The sequence below is a fragment of the Henckelia pumila genome, chromosome 4 (assembly GCF_033568475.1).
Source record: "Henckelia pumila isolate YLH828 chromosome 4, ASM3356847v2, whole genome shotgun sequence".
Classification (NCBI taxonomy): Eukaryota; Viridiplantae; Streptophyta; class Magnoliopsida; order Lamiales; family Gesneriaceae; genus Henckelia; species Henckelia pumila.
The window spans coordinates 215,648,542-215,674,099 of record NC_133123.1 but is presented as its reverse complement, the minus strand read 5'-3'; the positions used below and the strand labels follow the sequence as shown (position 1 = coordinate 215,674,099).

The 25,558-nt window shown below is 36.2% G+C and overlaps 2 protein-coding genes across 2 annotated transcripts in view; one reads left to right on the top strand and one right to left on the bottom strand.

Annotated features, from left to right (window-relative positions):
* LOC140862757 (uncharacterized) overlaps positions 1 to 5,417 on the bottom strand; it is a 50,547-nt gene extending 45,130 nt beyond the window's left edge. Inside the window, exons 1-3 of the mRNA XM_073265792.1 lie at positions 5,295 to 5,417; positions 482 to 1,199; positions 359 to 389 (exon numbers count right to left, since the gene is read on the bottom strand). Of these exons, the coding sequence (XP_073121893.1) occupies positions 359 to 389; positions 482 to 1,199; positions 5,295 to 5,417 (872 nt within the window). The remainder of the gene's footprint in view (positions 1 to 358; positions 390 to 481; positions 1,200 to 5,294) is intronic.
* Positions 5,190 to 6,246, top strand: LOC140867768 (eukaryotic initiation factor 4A-13-like). The gene is made up of 4 exons (XM_073272807.1): positions 5,190 to 5,356; positions 5,479 to 5,548; positions 5,642 to 5,748; positions 5,914 to 6,246. Exons 2-4 carry the CDS (start codon positions 5,481 to 5,483, stop codon positions 6,021 to 6,023), a joined length of 285 nt encoding a protein of 94 aa, XP_073128908.1. The 5' UTR covers positions 5,190 to 5,356; positions 5,479 to 5,480; the 3' UTR covers positions 6,024 to 6,246.
* Positions 6,247 to 25,558: the final 19,312 nt, after the last annotated feature.

Below are 25,558 nucleotides of genomic sequence, written 5' to 3'. Positions count from 1 at the left end.
GACATATGTCTAAGTCTAGCATGTCATAAGTGTGCGGGGTTGGGACTATCAACCTTTCTTTTTGTTTGAATATTGTTCAATGGGATTTCTTTAATTTCTAAGTTGTATAGATCATTTTCCGATTTCCCATTTGCAACCAAACATTCATTTTTGTATATTTTACAAAACCCTTTCGCAAAAATACAAGTGAATCCATCTCTATCAAGCATAGGAATGGAAATGATGTTCTTTACAAGATCAGGGACAAATAAAACATCTTTCAAATACAACTTGAAATTATTATTCAACAATAAATAAACATCTCCAATGGCTTTTGCAGCAACTCTTGCTCCATTGCCCAATCTCAAGAAAGTCTCACTTTCTCGGAGCCTCTTGCTTCTTGTCATCACCTGCAAATCATTGCATAGATGAGAACCACATCCGGTATCTAATACCCAAGAAGAAGAATTAATTGAAACGTTTACTTCAATGTAGAATATACCTTTTTCAGAACGTTTCTGAGCTAGATAATCCTTAAAGTTTCGCATCCAATGCCCTGGCTGTTTGCAGTGATAGCATACATCGTCTTTCTTGTCGGATTTGGGAGCGTTCAACAGACGCTTCTTGATGGGTTTGTTTTTTCGGGTTGGGGCAGAACGTTTCTTGCCCTTTCCTTTAGGCCATTTATTCGCACGAGACGAAGAGCCAACTAGAAGAACCGGTTTTTCCTTTTTCATGGTTGCTTCAAATGAAGTAAGCATGTTGATCAACTCTTCAAGGGTGGCCTCAATCTTATTCATGTTGAAGTTTACCACAAACCCATCAAATGAATCTGGTAAAGACAATAGCAGGACGTCAACTAAAAGCTCATGGGGAAGTACCATGTCTAGGCTTACCAACCGCTCAATGTACCCAATCATGCGGACACCATGCTCATGAACCGAAGTCCCTTCTCGCATACGTGTAGTCATGAGTGCCTTTACGGTTGTGAACCTTTCAGCTCTTGTTTGTGCACCATACAACTCTTGTAGGTGTAGGTGAATGCTAGCAGCATTCATAGCCTCCTCAAATCGCCTTTGTAATTCATTTGACATCGAAGCCAACATATAACACTTTGCTTTAAGATCATGGTCCCACCACGTCTCAAGCTTCTTCAGCTCATCAGGGCTGATGTCTTTAGCTACCTCTTTTGGAGGTGCTTTTGTTAGTACATATGTTAACTTCTCCAACGCGAGTACGATTTTTAGGTTTCTTAGCCAATAGAGTAATTTGGTACAGTAAGTTGTTATTGAGGATAACAGATAGTGGATTGCGATGAGCCATATTCGAAATCTTTACTGAAATTAGAAACATATAAAATGTTACTGATTATTTAATCAATTTAATAAGACATAAAGTATGGTCTTTTATTTTATGAATTTCACCACCTTTAATGAAAACGAGAAATCATATTTCCTCAGTGAGAACATGAAGTCCAACTGGCTAATTTTGATCCTTGAATAATATCAGCCAATCTCAATTTCCAAAGGTAGTTTCCAATTACATCCAATGTAACCTTCATGTTATTCGCCTCATGATTATATATGAGCCCAATAATATGACGCCTCATATAAATTTCATGTCAAACCGACCCATCAATGTCGAGTTACAGTGGACGGTCTCATAAGATCCCCCAATAATATGAGCCGAAGTTATGGGAGTTCCACCTAACTCACATCACATATGTCAGTGTAAGTCACAGCTTTTCGATGTCCACGCCTTCCCAATAATATGAGCCAGACCTGATTATGGGTAGCGTTCATTATGCAACCACCGTTGATGGAAGGAAGGAATCATTAAACAATTTAATTTTCCCTTTAACGGTCTTGATATAAATTTTGAATCATATTCAAAATAAGGGATTTTAATTTTGAAATTTATCTCATCTTTTGAACATTTCAAAATTGTGCCATGTTTGTAGTATGTTTGTCGGATTAAGCAATTTTGTTATCTTATAACACACTACCGGATTTACCATATATATCGCATATATATATAATAAATATTTAGGATGATCGATCACCGAGATCTATGTCGATCCTTGTTTTACCGAGACAAGGATCTAGGTCGTACCCTAGGTAATGCAGGTATGCAATGCAATCTTATTATATTGTATCATTTATTTTACACATCTTCGGTCTTCAGTTTTGATTATCATCTGCATCGTCTTCGAGCTCCCACTAATTCTAATGTCGTACATTAAAATTCCATGGAACAAAAAGGGATACATCACTAGGGGTGGGGATTGAGCTATAGAACAAGCTCATTATGCAATGATAATTCATTATTACAAAACCGAATGAAAAATTAATCCTAGCATTCACCTAGCACATTGGTCATGGCTCTCGATCATCCACGGAATAATAATATCAAATATTATATAATACATCAAGTCATGTATCTTGTAATTTTATTACTAATCGCACAATTATTAATGAATTAACAAATTAAATAAACATCTTTATTTAATTTCTAATTAATTCAATAATAATTGATTTTCTTGTAAAATTCATTTTACTATAAATAAATAAACTCACATTCTAATTATTTATTTCATAAGAAAATATTTTAAAAATCGCATCGGGTTCGAAACTCCTTTCGAAATACCCATTGTCCGAACAATTCGGTCAGCCATTAAGTGGACCGTGCAAAATAATTTATATTCATACACAGTATTTCATGCAATTCACGAATTGCAACCATTGCAATTATTTATTGGCTATTGGCCCACTAGTTATCATTATTAAAAATATATATATATATATATATCATTATTATATATATCCATAAATATATATACATATATCGTGTATATATATATAATATAACATATATCCATATATCATTATTATATATATCCATAAATATATATACATATATCTTGTATATATATATAATATAACATATATCCATATATATATATATATATAAATATATTTTAAAAAAAATTTATGACGTAGCGATTTTGTAAATTTTCTTATGCGGTTAGAAACAAAAATACTCAACATGAAATAAACCATACAGTATAAAGAACCCGGCTCTGATACCACTGTTGGGATATCGGATCTCTCGTGCCCAAGATGCAGCGGAAGTTTAAAATTTTTATTTTGACGTTCAAAATTAACTTGGACATTCGTATGGTTAATATAATATTCGTAGAGAATAAAATATTTATACCTATGAATCTTAAAAGATTAATGATGGCTCCAACTATTTCGGAAAAAACAGAAATAGCTCTTGTTGTATATCCCTACGAACAATCAACTAGATTTTTCCTCATTTCTTCAAATGAGGTCCAGGACCAGATTTTCTGTTCCTCTTCTAAAACGCACTTAAGAAATAGAAGAAATTCTGCGTTGAAATAAAAGAAGAATACAACCGGCCGTTACTATTTTTTCTGAGAGCATCGAATGAATGTTATCATTCCCCTCAATCAATTTAATTAATTGATTGAGGGAAAATGAATGAGTTGTCGGCAAATCATTCAATTCAATTCAATTTTTTCTTAAATTATAATAATATAATATATATATATATATATATTATAAATATAAGGTCCCACAATCATAAATATATATTATATATATCCATATATATATATATATATAGAGTTTCTTTTAGCTGCCCACCTACAATGCCCACCACCATACCCACCAATGATGTGGCACTATTCTATTGGATGTGATAAAGATGTGATAAATTGTAGGTCTAATAGAATAATGCCACATCATTGGTGGACATGGTAGGTGGACAGCTGAAAGATACTCTATATATATATATGCATTTATATATATATTTTTTGGATCCTTAAATCCATGTCCAACTCAGAAAAATTAATTAAATCTTTTAAATTAATTTTGCTCTAAAAAATTTCTATAAGCTCTTATAAACCATTTATAAGCTTATATATCGATCCAGTCTAATTTGTTTATTATAAATTCAACTCTTTGAATTTATTATCTCAACGGAAACAGAAAAACCAATACTTGTGTGACCCTCAATGGTTCAGGGATATAGCTAGTCGTGGGTTCACAACTCTTTGTGATTCAGGACAATTTCCTTTATGTAGGCTCACCCTTATTAGCCCCATTTTATATATCAACTTCTTGATCATAAAATGCCAGAACTCATTTTTGATTTGACCCATCGAATCATGGTAAGAGTGTCAAGTAGCACCGCCCCATGATTCCCTAGGTATCACTGATAGTGTCTGCAAGAACCAGTCGATTATGATTAACGTACAGTACAGTCTCTTCATCTCATATATCCTGATCGAATCAGCAACTATTGGTATATCGAGAGTTGCCTTTGATTCGAAAACTATATTCTACCTTCTTGGATAATGCATAGTGATATTGTATATGTAACTAGAGAAACCATTTCCCTAAAACATATATCACGCCCTGGACAGAGACTGAATACACTATCATTTCCTCAGATCATATAGGATATCCAAATTTCATAAATGTGCGGTGAATCTCCGACTACAACCACTGACTCCCATGTATGTCATAGCTACACCCAACCATGCCACTGTGGTGCTCTCCTGGAGCCAGTAAACTGATCAAAGTGCAGTATTAATACACAGAGCCTAGTGTTGTCCCGGGTCATAAGGACTAATGGTGTACAACCATAATCAGAACTTCATCCACTAGAAAACTGATAACCACTTGAAAAGTCCTACGAGGGTTGTTCTATGACCACATCCTATGTGTCATCATCTGTATGATTCGGACATCCAATGTCCATTACCAATGAAACGTGGTAATCCACATCACAGATGCTATTCTCAAACTCAAGCGACCCTTATCCTTCTTTTGGGCGGCTTAGTTGACTAGAACAATTGTTTAGAATATACAGTGGAATAAAAATGAGTTTCATTCTAATCATCCCATGATTATTTCATCCTTCATGCACTATGGTATATTCATGGTCTTTATCAATGCTGCTTGCATGGGTATAAAGATAAAGTTTACCATATACAGAAGATAAATTGTATTAAATAAAGATTTTTTGTACCTAGAGTCAATAATGTCCTGCCAATAGTTGGCCTTATGAACACCTACTCTAACAATGAATTGCTAAATTTTTACAAATTTCGAATTTCATATATATATATATATATATATGTGTGTGTGTGTGTGTAACAATTCTGCTAATTACGTGTTATTTCGTGAGCTGCAGGTTCTTCTGGACAGCATCCAGCACCCCCCTCCCGCCCGCATGATGCAGAAGTTCCCGAAAGCTAGCTTGAAATCGGGTACATAAGGCCTCACCTTAGCACCCACAAGATTCCTCTTCAGTAAAGTGACCAGAAACATCAGCTGCTCTGTAAATGGTGATACTAGAGGGCCTAATTTGGTTATGTTCGTCTTCAAGGCGTCGCCTTTGACCGCCATCAACTTTTATAACTATTATGAGTGTTTATTTGCTTTTCTTTTCTTGTCTCTTTGTATGCAGTTATGGCTGGAATGACAAACGAAGGTTCTCAATTTGACGCTCATCAATATGATGTGAAAATGAATGAGTTGTGAGTTCTTTTCTTTTGCCTGTAGCTTTCAGCATTGTAAATGATTTATTTCTTTCTCCGGCTTTCTCTGACGGTATGGATTTGTGGGCACAGACTTGGAACTGATGGAGAGGATTTTTTTACTAGTTATGATGAAGTATATGATAGTTTTGATGCTATGGGTTTACAAAAAAATATTCTCAGGGGCATCTATGCTTACGGTATGTTCAAGTTAAAAGTATCTGCTATATGTGCTATTGACTTCTAATCTAATTTATGTTGTTTGGAAATGGGGTGCTTTTTCTTGTTTAGCCTATTTTTGGGGTGAAATAAAAATGATCTCTTTGGTAAAAAAAAAATTAAAATGATCTCTATATGTATTTAAGGTTTTGAGAAGCCCTCTGCTATTCAGCAAAGAGGTATTGTTCCCTTCTGCAAAGGACTTGATGTGATCCAGCAGGCTCAATCTGGAACTGGGAAAACTGCGACCTTCTGATCTGGAGTTCTGCAGCAGCTAGACTATAATGTAGTTGAATGCCAGGCTTTGGTTCTTGAACCTACTCGCGAGCTCGCACAACAAATTGAGAAGGTCATGCTAGCATTGGGTGATTATCTCGGTGTCAGGTTCATTATTGTGTTGGAGGAACAATTATTCGCGAATATCGGAGAATTCTTTCCGCTGGTGCGCAGCAAATTGAGGTCATGTTATCATGTTGTTTTACCACATTTGTATTGTTCTTATAATTGAGATTGCTTGTCTATATATCGAATGATTCGAAAAATATATTATAATTGAGAATGCTACATTTGTATTGTCCAGCAAAGATTGTAGATTGAAGATTGTGAAGAGATTGAAGAATGAAGATTGTGACAGGGTTTCAAGTTTATCAAGATTAGTTTATAGCTCTATTTTCTAGTATGCATTGAATTAAAAGACAACATATTTAAATGTTGCAAAACCGTTGTTGTATATCTCCAAAGACAACATATTTAAATGTTGCAAAACCGTTGTCGTAAGCTTCAAAAGACAACTGGTTTAAACTGTTGCAGAACTGTTGTCATATGCCTCCAAAGACAACTGATATAAACTGTTGCAAAACCGTTGTGGTATGTGTCCAAAGACAACGGATATAAATTGTTGTCATTGGGCATGCTTTCGACAACACCTAAAAGTACAACGGTCTTTTGATCCTTACGATTAGAGCTGTCAAACGGGCCAACCCATGGCGGGGCGGGCCGACCCACCATCCTGGCGGGCTAGAAATACTCAACCCAACCCAACCCAATGTGGGTTGCGGGTTAGGCGGGCCGGCCCACGAGTTGGCTTATGACAAATAAAAATAAATAAAAAATATTATAATTAATTATAAATATCATTTCATAAATAAATATTAATAGAAAAATATTAATAAAAATTTTAATTATTGATTTCATGTGTGTAAATTTTATATAAGGTAATTAATACACACAACTTTTATTAAAAAATACATATATCATAATAAAAATAAAAATAAATTATTAATTTTCCAAGCCCGCGGCGGGCCAACCCGCGCGGGTCGCGGGCCTAGGCGGGTTGGCCCATCTAGGCCCACCTTTTGTTGGGTTGAAAAAAATTCAACCCAACCCACTTAAAATGTGTGGCGGGCCGGGACAACCCGGCGGGCCACCTTTTGTTTTAATTAATCTAAACATGATCGTACGATTAAGTACTCATTAATCATTAGTTTTGGATACGGGCTACTTCACAAACGGCCTCTTTATCTGCATCCGATGCTGCTATATATTTTGCCTCAATGGTGGAATCCTCGACGATGTCTTGCTTGGAACTCTTCCAAGAGACAGCGCCACCATTTAGGGTGAATATAAATCCAGAGGTTGATTTCGAATCATCCACATCCGATTGGAAGCTAGAGTCGGAATAGCCTTCCAATTTTAATTCTCCACCCCCGTATACTATGAACATATCCTTAGTCTTTGCAAGTATTTCAGAATATCTTTCACAGCTTTCCAATGCATTGGACCGCAAATGCAACATCAGGCCTTGTTGAAATCATACCATACATGACACTACCAATGGCTGATGCGTACGGTACGCGTGTCATCATCTCTATATCCTCGTCATTTTTAGGGCACATTGATTTAGATAGAGAAATTCCATGACACATTGGTAGATGTCCTCTCTTGAACTCTTCCATAGAGAACCTCCTAAGTATGGTATCTATATAGGTGTCTTGGGTCAAACCCAACATCCTTTTTGATCTATCTCTATAGATCTTTATGCCCAATATATAGGATGTTTCACCCATATCTTTCATCAAGAATTTACTGGATAACCAAACTTTAGTTGATTGCAGCATTCCTACATCAGTTCCAATGAGTATAATGTCATCAACATAAAGTATTAGGAATGTTACTGCATCCCTATGAACTTTCTTATACACACATTGTTTTTCAGGATTTTTAACAAAACCAAACTCTCTGATAGTGTCATCAAATCTGAAGTTCCAACTTCTTGATGTCTGTTTAAGACCATAAATAGATCTCTAAAGTTTGCATACCTTATGCTCACTTTTCATGGATGTAAACCTCTCTGGTTGAGATATATAAATCTCTTCTTTAATGTTGCCATTAAGAAAAGTTGTCTTTACATCCATTTGCCATATTTCATAGTCATACCATGCTGCTATGGCTAGCAGTATCCTAATGGACTTGAACATAGCTACTGGTGAAAAAGTTTCCTCATAGTCAATTCCTGGCCTTTGAGTATAACCTTTTTCCACCAATTGAGCTTTGAAGGTCAATACCTTCCCATCCACCCCAAGTTTTCTTTTGTAAATCCATTTACAACCTATGGGAATGATTCCATCAGGAGGATCTACCAAGGTCCAAACTTGGTTGAAATGCATCGAGTCAAACTCTGATTGCATAGCTTCAAGCCATTTGGATGCATCGACATCAGAAATAGCTTCTTTGAAAGTTCTTGGATCATATCCAACTTCAAGTCCAACCTGATCACCTTCAAGAATCAGACCATATCTCGTAGGTGGTCTTGAAGTCCTTTCGGATCTTCTAGGTGTGTGTATATCTTTGATTGGCTGTTGGGGTGTAGGATCTTCTATAGGTTGTACTTGAACCTCTTCAAACTCTATTACACTGCCTTTTCTATCCAATAGAAACTCCTTCTCAAGAAAGGTGGCATTCCTAGAAACAAACACTTTTTTTTCTTTAGGATAATAGAAATAGTATCCAATAGAATTCTTTGGATACCCTATGAAGTAGCATAAAATGGATAGACTATCCAATTTATTTTCCACTTCCTGCTTTACATAAGCAGGACATCCCCATATTCTCATGTAAGAATATTTAGGAATCTTTCCTTTCCATATCTCATATGGTGTTTTGTTCACTGCTTTAGTATAAACATTGTTCAACAACAGCATTGCCATTTCAAGCGCATAGCCCCAAAACTAAGAAGGTAATTCAGCGAAACTCATCATTGATCGGATCATATCCATCAATGTCCTATTTCGACGTTCTGCAACACCATTTAATTGTGGTGTGCCAGGATGAGTTAACTGAGAGAGAATTCCATTCTCTTTTAGATAGTCTTGAAACTCGGTACTTAAATATTCTCCACCTCGATCAGATCGAATAGTTTTAATATTTTTACCATGTTGCTTCTCAAATTCATTTCTGAATTCTTTGAACTTTTCAAAAGATTCAGATTTGTGTTTCATCAAAAACACATATCCGTACCTTGAATAATCATCGGTAAAGGTAATGAAGTAAGTATGTCCATACTTAGTACCAATACTAAGTGGACCACACACATCCGTATGGATCAAATCCAATAGGTTATGTGCACGTTCGACTTTACCATCAAATGGTAACTTGGTCATTTTTCCTTTAAGACAAGAATCACAGGCTTGTAAAGAGCTTATATCGGTCATGTAAAACATGCCCGCTCCCACTAGCCTATTCATCCTTTCTTGGGATAAATGTCTAAGTCTAGCATGTCATAAGTGTGCAGGGTTGGGACTATCAACCTTTCTTTTTGTTTGAATATTGTTCAATGGGATTTCTTTAATTTCTAAGTTGTATAGATCGTTTTCCGATTTCCCGTTTGCAACCAAAAATTCATTTTTGTATATTTTACAAAACCACAAGTGAATCCATCTCTATCAAGCATAGGAATGGAAATGATGTTCTTTACAAGATCAGGGACAAATAAAACATCTTTCAAATACAACTTGAAATTATTATTCAACAACAAATAAACATCTCCAATGGCTTTTGCAGCAACTCTTTCTCCATTGCCCAATCTCAAGAAAGTCTCACTTTCTCGGAGCTTCTTGCTTCTTGTCATCACCTGCAAATCATTGCATAGATGAGAACCACATCCGATATCTAATACCCAAGAAGAAGAATTAATTAAAACGTTTACTTCAATGTAGAATATACCTTTTTCAGAACGTTTCTGAGCTAGATAATCCTTACAGTTTCGCATCCAATGCCCTGGCTGTTTGCAGTGATAGCATACATCGTCTTTGTCGGATTTGGGAGCGTTCAACAGATGCTTCTTGATGGGTTTGTTTTTTCGGGTTGGGGCAGAACATTTCTTGCCCTTTCCTTTAGGCCATTTATTCACACGAGACGAAGAGCCAACTAGAAGAACCGGTTTCTCCTTTTTCATGGTTGCTTCAAATGAAGTAAGCATGTTGATCAACTCTTCAAGGGTGGCCTCAATCTTATTCATGTTGAAGTTTACCACAAATCCATCAAATGAATCTGGTAAAGACAATAGCAGGACGTCAACTAAAAGCTCATGGGGAAGTACCATGTCTAGGCTTACCAACCGCTCAATGTACCCAATCATGCGGACACCATGCTCATGAACCGAAGTCCCTTCTCGCATACGTGTAGTCATGAGTGCCTTTACGGTTGTGAACCTTTCATCTCTTGTTTGTGCACCATACAACTCTTGTAGGTGTAGGTGAATGCTAGCAGCATTCATAGCCTCCTCAAATCGCCTTTGTAATTCATTTGACATCGAAGCCAACATATAACACTTTGCTTTAAGATCATGGTCCCACCACGTCTCAAGCTTATTCAGCTCATCAGGGCTGATGTCTTTAGCTACCTCTTTTGGAGGTTCTTTTGTTAGTACATATGTTAACTTATCCGACGCGAGTATGATTTTTAGGTTTCTTAGCCAATCAGAGTAATTTGGTAGAGTAAGTTGTTATCGAGGATAACAGATAGTGGATTGCGATGAGCCATATTCGAAATCTTTACTGAAATTAGAAACATATAAAATGTTACTGATTATTTAATCAATTTAATAAGACATAAAGTATGGTCTTTTATTTTATGAATTTCACCACCTTTAATGAAAACGAGAAATCATATTTCCTCAGTGAGAACATGAAGTCCAACTGGCTAATTTTGATCCCTGAATAATATCAGCCAATCTCAATTTCCAAAGGTAGTTTCCAATTACATCCAATGTAACCTTCATGTTATTCGCCTCATGATTATATATGAGCTCAATAATATGACGCCTCATATAAATTTCATGTCAAACCGACCCATCAATGTCGAGTTACAGTGGACGGTCCCATAAGATCCCCCAATAATATGAGCCGAAGTTATGAGAGTTTCACCTAACTCACATCACATATGTCAGTGGAAGTCACAGCTTTTCGATGTCCAGGCCTCCCCAATAATATGAGCCAGACCTGATCATGGGTAGCGTTCATCATGCAACCACCGTTGATGGAAGGAAGTAATCATTAAACAATTTAATTTTCCCTTTAACGGTCTTGATATAAATTTTGAATCATATTCAAAATAAGGGATTTTAATTTTGAAATTTATCTCATCTTTTGAACATTTCAAAATCGTGCCATGTTTGTAGTATGTTTGTCGGATTATGAAATTTTGTTATCTTATAACACACTACCGGATTTACCATATATATCGCATATATATAATAAATATTTAGGATGATCGATCACCGAGATCTATGTCGATCCTTGTTTTACCGAGACAATAATCTAGGTCGTACCCTAGGTAATGCAGGTATGCAATGCAATCCTATTACATTGTATCATTTATTTTACACATCTTCGGTCTTCAGTTTTGATTATCATCTGCATCGTCTTCGAGCTCCCACTAATTCTAATGTCGTACATTAAAATTCCATGGCACATAAAGGGATACATCACTAGGGGTGGGGATTGAGCTATAGAACAAGCTCATTATGCAATGATAATTCATTATTACAAAATTGAATGAAAAATAAATCCTAGCATTCACCTAGCACATTGGTCATGACTCTCGATCATCCACGGAATAATAATATCAAATATTATATAATACATCAAGTCATGTATCTTGTAATTTTATTACTAATCGCACAATTATTAATGAATTAACAAATTAAATAAACATCTTTATTTAATTTCTAGTTAATTCAATAATAATTGATTTTCTTGTAAAATTCATTTTACTATAAATAATTAAACTCACATTCTAATTATTTATTTCATAAAAAAATATTTTAAAAATCGCATCGGGTCCAAAACTCCTTTCGAAATACCCACTGCCCGAACAATTCGGTCAGCCATTAAGTGGACCGTGCAAAATAATTGATATTCATACACAGTATTTCATGCAATTCACGAATTGCAACCATTGCAATTATTTATTGGCTATTGGCCCACTAGTTATCATTATTAAAAATATATATATATATATATCATTATTATATATATCCATAAATATATATACATATATCGTGTATATATATATATATATATCGTTATTACTATAATATAACATATATCCATATATATATATATATATTTTAAAAAAAAATTATGACGTAGCGATTTTATAAATTTTCTTATGCGGTTAGAAACAAAAATACTCAACATGAAATAAATCATACGGTAATAGAGAACCCGGCTCTGATACCACTGTTGGGATACCGGATCTCTCGTGCCCAAGATGCAGCGGAAGTTTAAAATTTTTATTTTGACGTTCAAAATTATCTTGGACATTCGTATGGTTAATATAATATTCGTAAAGAATAAAATATTTATACCTATGAATCTTAAAAGATTAATGATGGCTCCAACTATTTCGGAATAAACAGAAATAGCTCTTGTTGTATATCCCTACGAACAATCAACTAGATTTTTCCTCCTTTCTTCAAATGAGGTCCAGGACCAGATTTCCTGTTCCTCTTCTAAAACGCACTTAAGAAATAGAAGAAATTCTGCGTTGAAATAAAAGAAGAATACAACCGGCCGTTAGAAGAACTACGAGCAGAGAAGAAAACTTTTTTTTTCGTTCTATTTTTTTCTAAGAGCATCGAATGAATGTAATTGATTGAGGGAAAATGAATGAGTTGTCGGCAAATCATTCAATTCAATTCAATTTTTTCTTAAATTATAATAATATATATTTATATATATATATAAGGTCCCACAATCATAAATATATATATTATATATATATATATATATATGCATTTATATATATATTTTTTAGATCCTTAAATCCAAGTCCAACTCAAAAAAATTAATTAAATCTTTTAAATTAATTTTGCTCTAAAAAATTTCTATAAGCTCTTATAAACCATTTATAAGCTTATATATCGATCCAGTCTAATTTTTTTATCATAAATTCAACTCTTTAAATTTATTATCTCAACGAGAACAGGAAAAACAGTACTTGTGTGATCCTCAATGGTTCAGGGATATAGCTAGTCGTGGGTTCACAACTCTTTGTGATTCAGGACAATTTCCTTTATGTAGGGTCACCCTTATTAGCCCCATTTTATATATCAACTCCTTGGTCATAAAATGCCAGAACTCATTTTTTATTTGACCCATCGAATCATGGTAAGAGCGTCAAGTAGCACCGCCCCATGATTCCCTAGGTATCACTGATAGTGCCTGCAAGAACCAGTCGATTATGGTTAACGTACAGTACAGTCCCTTCATCTCATATATCCTGATCGAATTAGCAACTATTGGTATATCGAGAGTTGCCTTTGATTCGAAAACTATATTCTACCTTCTTGGATAATGCATAGTGATATTGTATATGTAACTAGAGAAACCATTTCCCTAAAACATAGATCACGCCCTGGCCAGAGACTGAATACACTATCATTTCCTCAGATCATATAGGATATCTAAATTTCATAAATGTGCGGTGAATCTCCGACTACAACCACTGACTCCCATGTATGTCATAGCTACACCCAACCATGCCACTGTGGTGCTCTCCTGGAGCCAGTAAACTAATCAAAGTGCTGTATTAATACATGTTAGAACCTAATGGGGGGGGATTTAGGTTCTATTGGCAACTTTAGCAATTTAAAGCGATTATGCAAGTACGCAAGCGGAAGACTTAAGCAATCAAATAATAAGTGCGGTAAATAAATGCGTAATGTAAATAAAGCAGTAAAAGGGATAAGAGATGTTTATGGAAGTTCGACGATAAATCGTCTACGTCTCCCCTTCTTGGTTAAGTCGATTAACCAAGGATCCACTAGCACTTCGAACGTCTTGGCCTTGATGGCTCCAAGGATAGCCTTACAACTTGACACGATCACCGCGCCGATACAACTCAACACTCTTGGCCTTAAGGGCTCCAAGGATAGCCTCAACACTCGTAAAATACACTTGGCTTCACACACAAGTGTTTATAAAACCGAGCAACCAACTCACAAACTAACAACCCTCGATATTACAACCCCGAATACAACTCGATATGTGAATATATTTTGAACACTCAAAAGGGGCTACAAATTGCTCAACAAATGACTTGAATGATGCTTGAGAGGATTGAGAGACTTGAAGATGTTGGGATGATTTGAATGGCCTCGGAATGCCTCCTTTTATAGCTGAAATTTTGACATCGATCGGAACTTCCGATCCCTGCATCGGAGCTTCCGAAATTTGAATTCTGAGACACGCGGGTGTACTGGATCGGAACGTCCGATCCACTTCGGAGCTTCCGATCGGCGCAATAAATATGGTGTCGGGCAAAAGTCTTCCGGACAAGATTATCAGGCGGCCGTTCAGGATCGGAACGTCCGATCCTGTTCGGAGCTTCCGATCTGCTTCACTTCGTTGCCTCCGATCTGCTTCCGAACAATATAATTTTACATAGAAACTGATCGGACCTTCCGAACCACGATCGGAGCTTCCGAACCTGTTCTTCGTAGCTTCCGTTCCTCATTCCGACCAATATAAAAAATCCCTGAAATAGATCGGAGCTTCCGAACCAAGATCGGAGCTTCCGATCTACCCTTAGCTTCCGAAGATGCTTCTGATCATGATCGGAGGTTCCGATCGCCAATCGGAGCTTCCGATCCCGTAGTAGTAAACTTCTTCGAATTTTGTTTCTGATCTTTGAGTATGAATTTAGTATTAATTCATCTTTGAAAATTTTAACTCTGTAATAAGCTCAATGTAAATATTAGTAACATTTTAACCTAGTTTTGTTAATCATCAAAACATAGAGAAATAAGACTTGTTAATGCATTAAAAACATTAATCTCATAATTCGAGATTTATATGCGTTTAAGGCGTAACAATCTCCCCCTTTTTGATGATCACAAAACATGGTTAAAAACAGGAGATAAAATATACGATAATCATAAACAATTTTTATTAAGCAACAGATTTTAACGGATAAACAAATTTTATCAGATAAACAAATTTTATCTTAATTAATATTTTAACCATTAATTCTCCCCCTTTGTGATAAACAAAAAGTAATGAAACATATAAAAAATACTCAACAATTTCATTTACAATAATAAATTTTTAATACAACGCAAGAAAGAAGAGAAAAAAATACAAATAAAATAAAAATCTAAGAGTCATCATCATGCTGCGGAGGAGGGTAGCGAGCGGCGAAATCATCAAATCGAGTCTCCAGAGAGGCAACTCTAGCAGTCAACTCGGTAAAATGAGTGTGCATACTCGTCTCAATGCGATGAAGAGCCTCGAAGAGTCGGTCGCTAGGAAATTGGTTTATTGGTGTAGGAGGGACCTCAGGAGCCTGGAAAGGAAGATCACCAATGGTAGACGCAAAGGCCTCAAAACTGGAAGAGGATGGAATATCAGTGTTGGGCGGACCAGTCGGAAAGCCTTTGGTTTGGATAGAGTGAGGAAGAGAGGAAAAGTCTCGATGAAAATCAGAAATAGGAGAAAATCTAGAAAAAGCTCGACTAGGATCATCAACCCATCGAGAATACACAGGATTCCAAGATAAATCCATCCTGATAATAGACTGATGGTTGATGATATGACTCGACTGGATTTCAAGAGAAGGGATCCCCTCAAAATCAATATCAAAACGACTCAAAATCCGGTTAATAAACCGGGCAAAAGGAAAGGAAACCTTTTTAGCCGTCGTTGCCGTGTGATGCATAGTCTGCATAACAAGGCGCGGAAGGTTAAAAGGTCGAGAGGAGATGATATGAAAAAGAATATACAAATCCAGATATTTGCAAGTGGAGAGGTCTCCACTGCGGGGAACTATGGATGTGGTGATGAGTTTTTGAATGATTTGGAAATCAGGACAAAGACTCTTGAGATGGATTCGATCATCAGCAGCAGTGGCTTGACGACCGAGAATAGTAGAAAGAAAGAGATCACGATCAAAGTTTGGATCATTTTGTGGCCAAGTTTGGGAAAAGTATTCACCGGGTCCATTTCTGGGAAGATCAAACCAGGAGGACAGATCAGCAGAAGAAAAAATGATATGCCTACCTTGAACGATGGTGGCAATGGTGATATCACCATGCCCTAATTCGAGTTCAAGGTTGGCATAGAACTCGTGAATTAGTGGAGGAAAGATTCGGTCGGGGACAGATGGCTGAAAAAAGGATTCCCAATGTTGAACATTGATTAAGTTCAACAGTAGGAGATGGGATTGGGCCAAGTAAGTAGTATCTAAGATACGACCCGGATGAATCTGACGATGTAAATAATCATCAGGTATGGGCCTAGACACAGCTGGTTGGGTAGGATCACGGACAATAATAGGACGACTAGAACTCGCCTGATCGCGACGGCGTTTGACAGGCATTTTAATATGTTGGAATCGGATAAAATAGAGATAAGAGAAGAATTTTAGGTGCAAGAAATCGGAATGAGCGATCTGATATTTATAGGGGATGGAACGATCGGAAGCTCCGATCTGGATAGGTCGTTCCGATCGTGCGGTCCACTGAGGTAAGGCCACGTGTCGATCGGAAGCTCCGAACAAGCTTCGGACGTTCCGATCCTGAGGCGGTAATTAAAGATAAGACGGTTAAAAGTAATTTGAAAAGTCGGATTAGATGGGGATCGGACGTTCCGATCGTGATCGGTGGTTCCGATCCGCATCTAGGAGGGAAAAATTACCGCGCAAGATGAAAAGTGGCGGGATACAGATTGGTGGTTCCGATCTGGATCGGTGGTTCCGATCTGGAGCGGTGGTTCCGATCTGCCATAGGAAGAATGCATGATTTCTACTCTTTTAAAATTTATTTTATTTAACATTTAAGCAAATAATTCACATAAAAATGTGAGCTTCTTAATTTTGAATAAATACAATTGATTTGCATTATCCAAAATTAATTTGCTCGAATTTAATATTAAGCTCCCCCTTAATATGACATTAAATTTAATTTATGCCTACAAGTGATTACAATTCAATCATGCCAAGTTCACCACGCAAACGAATAAAAGTATTTTCATCTAGTGGTTTTGTAAAAATATCGGCAATTTGATTTTTAGTGTCAACATATTGAAGTTCAACTTCATTTCGTTCGATGTGGTCACGAATAAAATGATGACGAATGTCAATATGTTTGGTGCGCGAATGTTGAATCGGATTCTTTGTAAGACAAATGGCGCTAGTGTTGTCACAGAAAATAGGGATTTTTGAAAAAGAGACGCCATAGTCGAGCAATTGATGCTTCATCCAAAGAATTTGCGCACAACAACTATCGGCAGCCATATATTCGGCTTCGGTCGTTGACAACGCAACACAGTTTTGCTTTTTGGAAAACCAAGAAACCAAACAGTTTCCTAAAAAGAAACAGGTTCCACTAGTGCTTTTTCGGTCCACCTTATATCCACCAAAGTCGGCATCACAATATGCTTTTAAATCAAAGAAAGAATTTTTCGAATACCACAAGCCGAGATTTGGAGTATTTGAAAGATATTTGAAAATGCGTTTTAAGGCGAACAAATGTGATTCCTTTGGACATGATTGAAATCGTGCACACAAGCAAACACTAAACATAATGTCCGGTCTACTAGCAGTAGCATATAATAAGGAGCCAATCATACTACGAAAGGAAGATTGATCTACAGTTTTACCATTTTCATCCTTGTCGAGTCTGATTGCTGTGCTCATCGGTGTGGATGATGATTTTGTGTTCTCCATCCCGAATTTCTTTAGAATCTCCTTTATGTATTTGCTTTGGTTCACAAAGAACCCATCCTTGCACTGCTTGATTTGTAATCCGAGGAAATAGTTAAGTTCCCCCATCATGCTCATCTCAAAGTGATCTTGCATAAGCTTAGAAAATTCTTGGCAAAGATCTTCGTTAGTAGAACCGAAAATGATATCGTCCACATAAATTTGCACAATAAGCAAATCATTATCTCTAGATAAAGTAAACAATATAATATCAACAATTCCTCTAGTAAAGCCATTGGTAATAAGGAAAGAAGAGAGTTTTTCATACCAAGCTCGAGGAGCTTGTTTCAATCCATACAAAGCTTTGTTGAGTCTATATACGTGATCAGATAACAATTTATCAACAAAGCCATCAGGTTGTTCAATATAGACCTCTTCTTTCAAATCACCATTCAAGAAAGCACTTTTAACATCCATCTGAAATAGTTTAAAATTTCTAGAGCATGCAAAAGCAAGTAACATACGAATGGATTCAAGACGGGCAACAGGAGCATAAGTCTCATCATAATCAATGCCTTCTTCTTGACTATATCCTTTAGCTACGAGCCTAGCCTTGTTTCTAGTGATGGTGCCATGCTCATCAAGTTTATTTCTAAACACCCATTTAGTACCTATCACAGGTCTATCATGCGGCCTAGAAACAAGATCCCAAACATTATTGCGTTTAAATTCATTTAACTCATCTTGCATAGCAATAATCCAGGAATCATCAAGTAAAGCATCATCAACACATTTTGGCTCAACATGAGAAACAAAAGCAAGATGATTACAAATATTATTGAGAGAAGAGCGAGTAGATACTCCCTTTGATGGACTTCCAATTATCAGATCTTTAGGATGATCTTTGTGATGTGTCCATTCCTTAGGAAGTGGTGTTTCCTCAACTGTAGCATCTATATCATTTAAGCTTGAGGAAACCATCTCTTCTTCAAGTATTTCTATATCATCATTGTTAGTGCGAACAATAGTAGACATAGATTCATCAAAAATAACATGCATTGATTCTTCAACAAGTAAGGTGCGCTTATTGAATACTCTATAAGCCTTACTTGTAGTAGAATACCCAAGAAAAATACCTTTATCGGATTTGGCATCAAATTTGCCAAGGTTGTCCTTACCATTGTTGTGAATTAGCACTTAGATCCAAAAGCCCGAAAGAATGAAATGTTAGGATTTCTCTCCCTCCATAACTCGTATGGAGTTTTCTTGAGAATTGGCCTTATTGATACGCGATTGATGATGTAACAGGCAGTGTTCATTGCTTCAGCCCAAAAATATTTTGGTAGAGAATGCTCACATAACATGGTCCTTGCAATCTCTACTAGTGTCCTATTTTTCCTCTCAACGACCCCGTTTTGTTGAGGAGTCCTAGGACAAGAAAAATTGTGACCGATGCCTTTTTCTATACAAAAGTTTGAAAAATTCTCATTTTGAAATTCAGTTCCGTGGTCACTACGGATCTGTTTTATTGAAAGATTTTTCTCATTCTCAACTCGTTTAGCAAAAGTTTTAAAATACTCAAAGGCATCATTTTTGTGAGCTAAAAACAATGTCCACGTGTAACGTGAAAAATCATCTACAATGACAAACGCATAAAGCTTTCCTCCTAAACTAGCGTTCCTCGAGGGACCACATAGATCTAGGTGGAGAAGTTCAAGGGGCATAGAAGTGGATACAAAATTTTTGCTTTTAAAAGATTCCCTTGTATGTTTGCCAAATTGACACGCATCACAAACAGAATCAAGTTTCAAATCAAGTTTTGGCATACCAACGACTAAGTCAAGTTTTAAAAGTTTTTCGATGGTACTAGGACCAACATGACCCAATCGTCTATGCCAAAGAATGTTATCATCAACATTCACGGATACAAGGCTTTTTATATTTGATAAAGATAAATTATTTAAAGAGACCTTGTAAACGTTCTCACTTCTATATCCTTTGAATTTTATGGATTTGTCACTAATAAATGATACAGTGCAGTGTTGGGGAGTGAATTTGACTTCATAACCTCTATCGCACAATTGACTTATGCTTAGTAGATTATGCTTAAGTCCTTTCACTAGGAGTACATCATCAATTAGACAAGAATTAGATATACCTATTGAGCCGATGCCTTCAATTACTCCTTTGCTGTTGTCTCCAAAGGTGACAGTCCCCTTCTCCTTTGGTTTGATTGATTGAAGAAGATCCTTGTTCCCCGTCATATGTCTAGAACATCCACTGTCTAGATACCATATGCTAGGGATAACATTTTTCTTGTTTCCCTGAAAATAATTGATTTTGGTACCCTTTAGTTCTTTTGGGTCCACAATGTTAGAAAAGAGAGATACAAAATAGACTTCTAAGAGTTCAGTCTCTCATAGCAACATCATCGCCACTTTCCAAGAGTGCTCCCAGTAGTAGGTAGGGCATATGGCTACTTTAAAAACCTATTTCCTTGGACAGAGCAACGTTCAACAGGGAGACCAGCCGCAAGTCAAGGCATTTTTAAGCCGGTCTATATTGAACTCCCTTAGATTGTGATCTCATAATGTCGACTAATGAGTTGTTAAGTACTCTTAGGCCTCCATTTCATATAGCTCTTTTGAACATATTGATATTTCAATGATCTGCATTTATGTCTAACATGACCAGATTTGCAACAATAAGAACAAGTAGGGGGTGATCTCATCTTAGCCTTAGCTATTAGACTAGCAAAGTCTATAGACTTCTTACCATAGCCTATTCCTCCCTTATCAAAGCTACATTTCTGCATGCTAAGTAGCTTGTTTAATTTATTGCTACTCACATTGAATTTATCGAAAGATTTTTCTAAGTGATCTAAGTCATCCTTAAGTCTAAGGTTATCATGCTCCTTAGTTTCTAATTCCTTTTTAAGATTTCTATTCTCTTTTCTAAGAACCTTAACCATATCAAACATATCTTTATAAGCATGTAAGAGTTCATCGTAAGTAGGTACCTCGTCATCGTCGTCAGAGACGATGTCATCACTTTTAGCCATTAAGCAGAGGTTTGCTTCCTCGTCGTCGTCGTCGCTATCACTCCAGGTAGCTAGTAGGGCTTTCTTCTTTCCTTTGTCCACTTTCTTCTTGAGTGGGCATTCATTGGCGTAGTGACCTTGTTGTTGACAGTTGTAGCAGGTCACTTCTTTCTCAGGTTTCTTGTCCTTTTTGAATTTGTTTCCTCGCATGAATTTCTTGAATTTTCTTGCGAAGAGAGCCATGTCATCATCGTCATCTTCTTCGACTTGTGTAGTCAAGGCTATCCCTTTGTGCTTGACATCTTCTTTCTTTGATTCTTTTCTTGTGGACACTTCTAACTCATGGGTTTTTAGGGTCCCATGTAGTTGATCAAGATCATAGGCGGCAGTGTCCCCTTTGTTGGATTCGATGATGGCGGTTCTCTTTGCATCCCATTCTTTTGGTAGGGCACGAAGAGCTCTCCTCCAAACTTGCTTGGTAGGATATTGTTCTCCCAATTGTGCTAACTCATTGATGATTTGAGTAAGCCTTCGAAACATGGTGTCAACATCTTCGTTGGATTCCATCTCAAATGTTTCGTATTTGAGTTGGAGTAAGTCGATCTTTGTTTCTTTCACTTGGTTGGTGCCTTCGTGACATATCTCTAGCTTGTCCCATATCTCTTTAGCCGATGAGCACATCGATATCCGGTTGTACTCGTTCATATCTAAGGAACAGTGCAAGATATTCATAGCTTTAGCATTTTGCGAAATTAATTTCATGTCCTCTTTTGAAAAGTCATCCATTCCCTTAGGAATTTCAACCCCATCAACTATTTTCATAGGTGTATAGGGACCTTTCACCGTCACTTTCCATAGGTCATAGTCTACGGATTGGATATATAGGGACATACGATTTTTCCAATACCCGTAGTTTATGCCATTGAAAAGAGGAGGACGATTAGTAGATTGCCCTTGAGCATAATCACTTGCTAGGTTTGCCATAAAAAGGTTTTGAAAAGTATTTTCAAATGGCTCTGATACCACTTGTTAGAACCTAATGGGGGGGGATTTAGGTTCTATTGGCAACTTTAGCAATTTAAAGCGATTATGCAAGTACGCAAGCGGAAGACTTAAGCAATCAAATAATAAGTGCGGTAAATAAATGCGTAATGTAAATAAAGCAGTAAAAGGGATAAGAGATGTTTATGGAAGTTCGACGATAAATCGTCTACGTCTCCCCTTCTTGGTTAAGTCGATTAACCAAGGATCCACTAGCACTTCGAACGTCTTGGCCTTGATGGCTCCAAGGATAGCCTTACAACTTGACACGATCACCGCGCCGATACAACTCAACACTCTTGGCCTTAAGGGCTCCAAGGATAGCCTCAACACTCGTAAAATACACTTGGCTTCACACACAAGTGTTTATAAAACCGAGCAACCAACTCACAAACTAACAACCCTCGATATTACAACCCCGAATACAACTCGATATGTGAATATATTTTGAACACTCAAAAGGGGCTACAAATTGCTCAACAAATGACTTGAATGATGCTTGAGAGGATTGAGAGACTTGAAGATGTTGGGATGATTTGAATGGCCTCGGAATGCCTCCTTTTATAGCTGAAATTTTGACATCGATCGGAACTTCCGATCCCTGCATCGGAGCTTCCGAAATTTGAATTCTGAGACACGCGGGTGTACTGGATCGGAACGTCCGATCCACTTCGGAGCTTCCGATCGGCGCAATAAATATGGTGTCGGGCAAAAGTCTTCCGGACAAGATTATCAGGCGGCCGTTCAGGATCGGAACGTCCGATCCTGTTCGGAGCTTCCGATCTGCTTCACTTCGTTGCCTCCGATCTGCTTCCGAACAATATAATTTTACATAGAAACTGATCGGACCTTCCGAACCACGATCGGAGCTTCCGAACTTGTTCTTCGTAGCTTCCGTTCCTCATTCCGACCAATATAAAAAATCCCTGAAATAGATCGGAGCTTCCGAACCAAGATCGGAGCTTCCGATCTACCCTTAGCTTCCGAAGATGCTTCTGATCATGATCGGAGGTTCCGATCGCCAATCGGAGCTTCCGATCCCGTAGTAGTAAACTTCTTCGAATTTTGTTTCTGATCTTTGAGTATGAATTTAGTATTAATTCATCTTTGAAAATTTTAACTCTGTAATAAGCTCAATGTAAATATTAGTAACATTTTAACCTAGTTTTGTTAATCATCAAAACATAGAGAAATAAGACTTGTTAATGCATTAAAAACATTAATCTCATAATTCGAGATTTATATGCGTTTAAGGCGTAACAATACACAGAGCCTAGTGTTGTCCTGGGTCATAAGGACTAATGGTGTACAACCATAATCAGGACTTCATCCACTAGAAAACTGATAACCACTTGGAAAGTCCTACGAGGGTTGTTCTATGACCATATCCTATGTGTCATCATCTGTATGCTTCGGACATCCAATGTCCATTACCAATGAAATGTGGTACTCCACATCACAAATGCTATTCTCAAACTCAAGCGACCCTTATCCTTCTTTTGGGCGGCTTAGTTGACTAGAACAATTGTTTAGAATATCCCGGTGATCTGGAACTGGGAAAACTGCGACCTTCTGATCTGGAGTTCTGCAGCAGCTAGACTATAATGTAGTTGAATGCCAGGCTTTGGTTCTTGAACCTACTCGCGAGCTCGCACAACAAATTGAGAAGGTCATGCTAGCATTGGGTGATTATCTCGGTGTCAGGTTCATTATTGTGTTGGAGGAACAATTATTCACGAATATCGAAGAATTCTTTCCGCTGGTGCGCAGCAAATTGAGGTCATGTTATCATGTTGTTTTACCGCATTTGTATTGTTCTTATAATTGAGATTTCTTGTCTATATATCGAATGATTCGAAAAATATATTCTTATAATTGAGAATGCTACATTTGTATTGTCCAACAAAGATTGAAGATTGAAGATTGTGAGAGGGATTGAAGATTGAAGATTGTGAGAGGGATTGAAGATTGTGACAGGGTTTCAAGTTTATCAAGATTAGTTTATAGCTCTATTTTCTAGTATGCATTGAATTAAAATTCGAATTTTGAGTGATTTGTAATATTGAAAATTGTATATTAAATTTAATTTTTGGAATTTTAAATTTTTATTGATTTATAATATTGAAAATTTGTATATTAATTTTTTTTTGTTTTTTGTTTTTAGAAACGACAACGGATTTAAAATGTTGCAAAACCGTTCTTGTATATCTCCAAAGACAACATATTTAAATGATGCAAAACCGTTGTCGTAAGCTTCAAAAGACAACTGGTTTAAACTGTTGCAGAACTGTTGTCATATGCCTCCAAAGACAACTGATATAAACTGTTGCAAAACCGTTGTGGTATGTGTCCAAAGACAACGGATATAAATTGTTGTCATTGGGCATACTTTTGACAACACCTAAAAATACAACGGTCTTTTGACCCCTACGACAACGGATATATCCTTTGTCGTTTTCCATTTTTCTTGTAGTGTGTTTCCAAACATGGTGAACAACACCAGACATCGACGAGAATTCTTTGATTACTTGGTCTCATAATTATTTTCTAAGTTTTTGTGTATTCTCTGCTCTCTCCTATCTTGTTCTCCGTATCTATATATGTAGCAATATCCTTAAATAAGATTGTTTTCTTTTGATAGAGTCCTACAAAGAAAGAATTTAGTCATTTAGTCTTCAATAAGGTAACAACTTTTTTAAATAAAAGATATGAATAATCGAATCAAATAATAATATCACTTAATAAAAGATAGTAATTTTTATAATTAAGGATACAAAAGGAGTAAAAGAAAAGCAAAACACAGAATTACAATTTAGATCAAAGAATAAAATAATTGAAAAAAAATCAATGTCTTGCAAAAAAAGTCATATTTTCCTTTCAATGACTATCTTAGAAAAATTTTAAAAAAGTTTCAACAATAAATTTCATAATAAAGATCGTTAAATTATTTGATCTTATCATTTGTATTTTTTTGTTTATGTTTTTCTGTTAACAGTGAATTCGCATTTTCATTTGCGTAAGTAGCCTTTTTTTTATTTGCTTTTGTTAATGGTGAATTTCATTTTAATCATATAGCTTGCATGTACTTTTTTTTCTTCTTATTTTTGATTTATTTACTAATGTCCATCGTGTTTAATTACGAGACGTGGATGTTAACATAAACTTTTGAAAGAAATATAATTATGTGTCGTGATTATTTTTTAAACATTATTCGGATTTTTTAAAAGTTCATGTCTGGATCTACCGCTGTTACATAAATAATTTTCGTTCGACGGACTCTGATAAAAAAAAAAGACCAAAATTGATCAATATAAGGACCTTAACTTTAATAAAGAACATGTATATATAGATTTAAATATGAAACTTATCGTTGTAACAAGATCATCAATATATAACTTACACGTATATAATAATTCGAAAATAAGACTTCACAAATCATTTAAAAGTAATTTTTTTAAAAAAAATACAAAATTATATATTTAGTTTATAGTTATAATCATTTGATGGGT

Bases quoted from the DNA above. Each gene is read 5' to 3' on its own strand.
- LOC140867768 (XM_073272807.1), top strand. From the start codon at position 5,481: ATGGCTGGAATGACAAACGAAGGTTCTCAATTTGACGCTCATCAATAT. The intron at 5,549-5,641 runs GTGAGTTCTTTT...TTGTGGGCACAG, and splicing joins GATGTGAAAATGAATGAGTT to ACTTGGAACTGATGGAGAGG. The intron at 5,749-5,913 runs GTATGTTCAAGT...TATGTATTTAAG, and splicing joins CAGGGGCATCTATGCTTACG to GTTTTGAGAAGCCCTCTGCT.